The sequence below is a fragment of the Apium graveolens genome, chromosome 8 (assembly GCF_009905375.1).
Source record: "Apium graveolens cultivar Ventura chromosome 8, ASM990537v1, whole genome shotgun sequence".
NCBI classification, from domain to species: Eukaryota; Viridiplantae; Streptophyta; class Magnoliopsida; order Apiales; family Apiaceae; genus Apium; species Apium graveolens.
The window spans coordinates 215,345,345-215,353,627 of record NC_133654.1 but is presented as its reverse complement, the minus strand read 5'-3'; the positions used below and the strand labels follow the sequence as shown (position 1 = coordinate 215,353,627).

At 32.9% G+C, this 8,283-nt stretch overlaps 1 protein-coding gene and 1 long non-coding RNA gene across 2 annotated transcripts; one reads left to right on the top strand and one right to left on the bottom strand.

Moving 5' to 3' along the window:
• Positions 1 to 1,460: 1,460 nt before the first annotated feature.
• Positions 1,461 to 2,816, top strand: LOC141680319 (uncharacterized). The gene is given in 4 exon segments (XM_074486579.1): positions 1,461 to 1,716; positions 1,719 to 1,905; positions 2,055 to 2,415; positions 2,503 to 2,816. Coding segments are annotated over 4 exon segments (1,017 nt in total). The 3' UTR covers positions 2,716 to 2,816.
• Positions 2,817 to 3,150: 334 nt separating this feature from the next.
• Positions 3,151 to 6,557, bottom strand: LOC141676779 (uncharacterized). Its single transcript, XR_012557136.1, has 2 exons — positions 5,367 to 6,557; positions 3,151 to 3,370 (listed from the first exon to the last, which is right to left on the bottom strand). It is a non-coding gene; the product is annotated as an uncharacterized LOC141676779 (long non-coding RNA).
• Positions 6,558 to 8,283: the final 1,726 nt, after the last annotated feature.

Here is an 8,283-nt window from a genome sequence, read left to right as displayed (position 1 = left end):
GAACTTTTTCTATGGATACAACATGACATAATTCACAATATTAAAGATAATTTAAAAATCTCAAATTATCGGTAATTGCCTGTAATGTTACAAAAAGGTGAAAAACTAGAGAGTCTAAAAATAAGGTCTATGTGTATTCGAGTCGATAAGTTACCATCACCTGATTTTTTAAAAAAAAATATATGACCCCCTAACTTTAATATTACTTAATTATTGATAAAAACTATTTTTTTAAAATTAAAGATAAATAAGCGCTTGGATGAATATAAAGTAATAAATAGAAAATAAAGTTTAAAAATAAAAGTGTGTTAGGTGAGTACCAAAATTTAGTACTTTTGTACTTTCCTGTTGTAATAAAACATTGTTTTACTTATTAATATATATATATATATATATATATATATATATTATCGTAGCTAGATAACCCGCAGCCGCTATCTTTGGATGCGCACAGGGTAACCTTACAGACTCATACAATACCCTGCAAAACACGTGAACCAAGGTAAACCGCATTTAAGCGACATACTCTGACTTGACTCAGGAGGCATAATCATAAATTATCCTCCCGTGGGATTCCAACATGTGACCAAAAGAATAGTTATCGCCTCTTTAACCAACTGAACCAACCCTTGCGGACAATATTATATATTTTAATTATCTTAAGAATCAAATATTTATTATTTTAGATAATTTAAAATTAATTAATATAATCTTATAATTATTTTAATTAACTTTTTTCAATATAGTTTATTTAATATTACTTAATTATTGATAAAAAATATTTTTTAAATTAAAAGTAAATAAATATTTGAATAAACACTAACTAATAAAAACAAATTTCAGATTGAATAGAAGCCAATTTACGTTAGATAAGTACCAAAATTTGGTATTTTGATATTTCGGGTATTTTTGTGCACCGATAAAACATGATTTCATTTATTAATAAAGAGTATAAATATAGATTCCTTAACCTTTTTGTTTTAGTTTTGCTTTACTATCAGGTTTACTTCTAAATTTATATTATTTATTTATTTATTTATTTTGTTAATGTATAATTTCAGATTATATTTCTGCAGATTTTTCAAAAATCACTGATAAATCGATCAAACATATTAGAACGATTTCATTAAATTGATAAATCACCTATAAATTATGTGATTTGTCAAAAATTGCCTAATAAATTAGAAAAGTTTAACTGAATAGGTCCGATTTCCAAAATTTGTAATCATGCTCATTTACTTAATTGTTAAAATTTTATTATTTAATTTTTGTATTTTAACATATATAAAAAGTAGTAATAATGTATGAATAGTTAAAAAAAATGAAATACATACATACTTTGTAAATAGTGTATAGAAAAGTCAGCTACTACCTACAGCATCGCCATGCATAGCGTAAATAGAAATGCAAAATAGAAACACAATTACACAACACAAAACAAAGTCTGATCAAAATCACACATGGCTCATCTACGCTTCAAGAGTCGATTCTTTCCAGAAGCACCACCACCATCCCCGCTCATTGCCAGCAGATCAACATCTGGTGTTCGAGATGACACTGATTCCTTCCCCGATATTCCACAAAATGCATTTCTCGACGAAAAACTCTTGAAACTGCCCGAACACATCCAGTGTTTGTCTATGGCTGGAATCGATTACAGCCTTCTTTTATCCCGTGACAAATATTCTATTGGATGTCTTCTGAGATCTGCCTCCGACTTGGGAGTTTTAGGATTAGTAATTACGGCATTTCGGATGAGGATTTTGAATCTACATTGGCGGATTCGGATTGTGTTTTTAAATCATCATCTGTGTTTTTGCATCGTGTTGATGATCATCGCGATGAGTTTGTCTGGTGTCCGTCCATGCAAGTTCTTGCACGTACACGTAAATATGGAGGATTAAGGTACGGGAGCAATGTTGCGGTACAAACTAATTTAGCTTATGAATCACAAGCCACTACTATGATTTGCAGTTGATTCGGGTTAAGATAGTTTGTAGTGTAACATGACCTAGTGTATATCTTATTGTTGTAATTTGCTTGTTCTTTGTAAGTGTGATTACATCTCCAATGTACCATGGCAGTGAAAAAATGGATTATGTTGCTGGCAAACTTGAAGTAATTGCAGAGGAATTGGGTCAGATATTCTCACATTATGCTAGTAAACGACAATACAAACACAAAATAGAAGCAAGTGAACCAAAACTAAGTTTATGCAGACATAATCATCCATTTCCCAGGGTGAATTCCTCAGTAAATCATCAACAACCTCAACAGAGACACTGTAAACATGCCCTGAGCTTCCACGTGCCGGTGGATGAAGCCGAATTTTGCTATCACACAGAACAGAGTTCCTCCTCGTCCTTCTACACAGGTCCAGACACTATTGTTGTAACAATTGGAGAACAACTTGCAGTAAGTTAGTAATTATGATTAAAAGAATTTCAGCATTTGTGTAACTAGAGGTGTATAATTTTTGGTTACAATGCTGTTTATATACAGGAATGGAGCAACCACGAGTTCAAATTTGCTTATGGAGAAATAAATTTCAAGCCTCTTGAAGACAAGGCCTCCTTCTCTTTCGAGTTTCAGTGTTCACCTTCAAGTATAAGACAAAGTATCATCTCCTTATCTGACCAGATCGGAATTCTAATAATTATTGTGGGCTTATGTAAATTTCTTCTATTTGGTTTTGATATATTTGATTTATTTTAGCTGATTAGGTTTGTTAGAGAGTGTATGAGTATGTGAAAGTAAAAGATATATGTGATACATGAATTGGAGGAAATAAGGAAAATTTTGAGTACTTGCATAGCCTTCTCACTCTGTGCAACTCTAGGACTTCAGTTGGATTTCTCCATGTACAACTCCAATTCCATTGCTGTTAGTTGTACAAATATAGTCACACGACACTGTTATTTAAAGTTAATTTCATATAATTAGATGCTAATATGTATTTCTATTCTTCACAAAGGAAAATATTCCTGCTACAGCTTAGAAAAACAGAGGCAGCTTCGATGGGATTGTGCCCAGGTTTTACATATAAACTCTTGTATGATATTCTTATTCTACCTAGCAAAATAATTTCTAAAGAATTACCCAGCCTTCACCAAAAAAAATATTTTCTTAAATTAAATGAACACTGAAGAATTAGGGAAATCAATTTCATGGACCAAACAGAAACCAACATATCCAACATTAGATAATTATAACAATCCAAAAGAACACACATTGTTGTCATGATTTAAATTACACCATCAGGAGTTCAGAAGTTATTCCATAGATCTCTATTAGCAACAGCTAACTTCATCTATGTGTTGTACACGCAACGGAGTTATCCAGAGTTCCAAAGCAAAATCATCGACTATACCTGCAGTTGTGAATGGTAAACAAGATAAAACTTGTAAGTTCTCGTGAGAGTAACAAAGCAGATCCATCAAAGTACATTCATATATGCTTGTCACATATTGGTTGGAGCTTGACAATAAGAGAAAATTTGGTTTAAGAACTATTCAACACCTGAATTGATTAGCAAGAGGATTTAAACAAAAAGAATAACAGGTTCTAGTTATCCAAATAATGCGGGCAATAGAAGTAGAAAACAAGAATATGGTCAAAGAGTGTATCCATACATTCTATCTAAACTTGAAAATTTCTTCTACTACAGAATTTGCACCGTCTAATAACTCAAAGATTCTATGTGTTCCTCCCAACACATGCCACACTAAAAGAGTTGCCCATATTTCTAGTATAAATGCAGCATTTAAAAATATCTGCAAAAACAATTTTAAAAGTAAAAAGACGTAATCACAAATCCCTAAAAAAATGATTTTCTTTGCATATATGACGAGAACCGTTTTTTCAGAATATTATCAGTCAACCAAATCAACAATTCCCTCCTGTGTTGATAGCTTTGTATAAGTAAACTGGAATTTTGCCAAAAACTTTTCAGTATTATTTTGCAGTTTAATTAACAAAATACAGATCTAAACATAGTCAATAGCTTCTGCTTAAATCCACATTCAATGCAACCTTATCGGAACAAAGAAAGCCAATAGACCAATTGAGAAGAGAACTTCTTGATCTAAAAAAGAAAAAGAAATATATAGTTGCTTGCACTTACATTCCAATGTAAACAAATAACTTTATAACTGAATATGTTAGAGGATAGTTATACAAATTATTTCCCACTAGATTGTTTTTCTAAATTGAAGGAATATATACAAAATGAAAGAAACAGTATGCATGGAACCCCTGTTTTCAAGAATATCTGTATCCGCCTCTGATGAAAATTCAGTACGGTTACAGATTATATATAACTATAAGCATGATTGAAGTGTTGAAGTCATGTCAATCTCATGAACCTAACTCCACTATAACTGCTACACTATCTGCAATATGCATAGGCTATCCAAATTACTTGATTACAACTCTAAAACATCTAGTCAGAGTCATGGCTAACCATTATAGTAATGTGAGCAAATTTTCTTAGACCATTGTGAAATTTATCAGACAACTTCCCCAAACAGCTCTGATTGGGGGAACGAAAGGACAGTCAATAATTACGAAGATTCAAAAGAAATTCAAATATATATATACACACACACACACTCTTTGTCAACAGAATATCAGTTGAACCTATTCACGGAGAGAGATCTCATTTCTTTTGTGCTTGCCCATAAAGATTTACCCTCTCTTCCATTTTCCGGTATATATTTTTTGATATCACAAACAAATTATTTAGCTAAATAGAAAGTATTCAATTGATTAGTAGATAGTACACATGTAAGATAACGTAAACAAAGTAGATCCAATTGAGAATGTATAACAATTCAGCTTCCGTCTAATTGACCAAAGCACTGTAACAAAATATATTTCATCAAATCGCACTTGGGTGCCTATCTAGTTAAACAAGAATCCCATGTAAGAATCTTATATTTGTTTTAGTGGTTGGCAAGGATTGGACTTATAAATAGCCTGGTAGGTGTCAATTGATGAAGGCAGTTAAACACATTTAATCGAAGTGTTGAGGATTGGAGTTATTATTAGTCATACATATTACAATTCTGGCTTGCTTTTTACAAACTGCTCAACAACCACAATTTGGAACGAGTGACATATCTTTCAAAGATCAGCACAGAAAGAATGAGGGAAAAATTCTACATCACTATATATGTTACTGACTGGGATAGAGTAATGGTTCGCAGAAAGGATAACAAAGAATGATGTACATGATACTAAAATACAGATTTCTCAGAGCCTAAGCCTATTTTTTTTAATCAATCTTCAAACAAACTTCTATGTGCAGATACTACAGAATATCGATATGGATCAAGTATTGCAGTGATAAAGATTATATAACTTACTATGAAAAGATATAGGATTCCTCAGTTTGCATGTTTCAACAGCAGCTTTCCTCCCTCGTACATGATCAAGCTCTCTGGAAGACAAGTGCCTACAGTAGAGGATGGATAAACATTTTCAAAAGCCCTCAAACCACGAATCCCAAATCCAAGATCTTTATGATCCCTGCTCTTGAGATTACAAGAGAATAAGTTTGTGACACCAACACCTGTCAAAGAATATTTTTCTACTATCAGTGTTTCATTGTTTGTAATATTCAAGGGCCACCCAAGTACTTTGAGTACAGCTTTAAAACGCAGTCTCCAAGAGAATACACCATTTTCATGCCTCATTAACCATATACAATAAGGATTGCCGTCTCCCACTAATACACAAAAAGCCAGCGAACCCTCAAATTTCATAAGCTTGTACGGTCCTCCCACTTCTCCTGAACTATCAAGAGCGTCAACTGGCACTTTCACTTCCCCAAACGCCTCATTAACAAATCAAAAGACAATATCCTAAATTTTTTACCCTTAGATTTGCGGATTTCCACGGATTCGGGACAACTCATCTCCAACCAGTAGAAACTACCATCAACATAAGTCCCACTATCAAAAGCAAGTATAGGAACAACAGCATCCTTTATCCTCCGCCACGTATTCTTCCTTAAACTAAAAATCTCAACCTTAGGAGCCACCTCTCCCAACAACATAAACTTGGCATCCTCAACATAGACAATCCTAACAACTTTGTAATCATTAGTAAGCTTGTCAAAGCCCATTCCTACCACAAAAGAACTCTTACTGCGTATATCGAGAAACTTCTTAAAACAACTCGAAAGAAGCACTCTATGTGTCTTAACATAAGGGTTCCAAAGATACAACTCTCTAGAAGCATAAGGCAATTGAAGATCAGTTAACAAAAGAAGGCCATCAATTTCAGCAACTAATTTCAAAGTACGAGTCTTGGTCTCAAAGGGGATATGGAATTTTTCGAGTAAAGTAGAAGTATCAGCAGAGATTAAGGAGCAGTAATTTTGAATAGAAGTAAGAGGAGGGATAATAAGCACAGCATTATCATTACAGTGAGAAATACAACGAGAAATCTGAGCAGAAATGAAAGAGGGGTTGTTGATTAGAGAGTACCATGTTTTGTTAACTGATGTTGATCTGATTAGGTCTTTTACGGACAGTCGTAAGAGAATGCCAGCTGCGGTTCTTCAGGAAGATCATTAAAACGACGTCGTAGACATGTGTTGGGAGTTTTTACAAGTTTGTTTGATTAGGGTTTTAGGGTTTTGGGAGCAAGGAACAGACACCAAGAGAGTGCGTGGGAGTGTGGTATGGGTGTACATATGTTTGTGTGTGTCCGTACGGACACGTGGCGTACATTCAACGGAAATGTGAAATTAACCACTTAAATAAAGAGAAACAAAACTTAAGTGGGATTTTCTATCACTAACTCCTATATAAATGAGCTTTTTTTTATTGGTGGTTAAATAATAAATGTATAATGCCCCCCTGCATTCATATCAATTACACCAATAAAAAAAACTCATTTTTACTGAAATTAGTGACTAATGTGTGGCTTGGACACACATTAGAAAGACCATAATTAATTAGGGAAGTGACCGTTATCAATTCATTTAGAGTGATGCGAGAGGGAAAAAAAATTTACAAAAATTGTCACAAATAACATCACATGGATAATATGACATAATAAAAAAATTTAATTAGACCTATTAACCAACAAACATGTAACATATTACATTATAACTATTTTAATAATTCATTTATACCTATACTATTTTCCATTCATTAATCAGTCCTCTCCAAACTAGATCTCTCCATTCTATTCCAGGTTTTATCATTGTTATGCTAAACTACATTGATAAGTTTGCTGGCATTTTCTGTTTTTGTTTGCCCTTGCTACCCATTCCTTTGTCCTTTGGTCTTGTTTAAAAATTTAAAATATTTTGAGTAGGCGAGAAAATACCTCATACATCACTTTCTACTTATTTAATACTAACTTATAATCCGTGCGATACACGGATTGCTTTGTACGATAGTTTTTAATAATATATTTTATAATATAATTTTCAATAGTTGAAAAAATTAATCGAATAATATAATAAGCTATAACAATATATGTTTTATAATAATTTGAGACTTGACTGAAAATAAATAATATAATATAATATGTTGTTAAAATAAAAATAAAAAAATTTAAATATAATAAGCTGTTGACGGGGGTTCGAACCCTGAATCCATGAGAACAGTTTAAATATTAATATAATAATATTTTATTATTGTATCCAACAGTTTCTCATCTTTCTGACTTTAGGATCTGACGATTGTTATTTGTCGTACCAAACACTGTACCGAACAACTGACTACCAAATAGAGGGTGTTGCTTATAATAGTAAATATAGATAAGTGGTGAATAAGAGCGTTGCGGCACAAGTTTAAGTTTAAACCAGACTTATGGTCCATTTAAGTGAACTTATCGGAAGGCGAGATACCCGTTTAATCTTCTACTTATTTGTAACATCCCACATTAATTAAAAAAATGTTTTAGAACTTTTATAGATACAAATCAATACTAATGTGTAATAAATTGTTAATTTTTTCGGACTGACATGTAATAGGTTAATTCAAGAATGTTTAAGCTGAACGTATATCAAGGACTAGTGATTGCTCTATCTCTATCTGCAATACTAGAACTTCAATGATTAACGTGGCTCCTAGAAGAATGGGGTCCGGATTCCTGGCATTAACCAGTCTCACCTCACTCGCAGTCCGGACTACTGATTCTCTGAGGCCCAATTTTTAAGAGCCTCAACACGTGAGACACACGTCCAAGCGCGTAATAGAGGACAACTGTCATTGGTCAATTATGAGAATAACCAAGGCAGGTATCAAGGATTCTCTGACATTC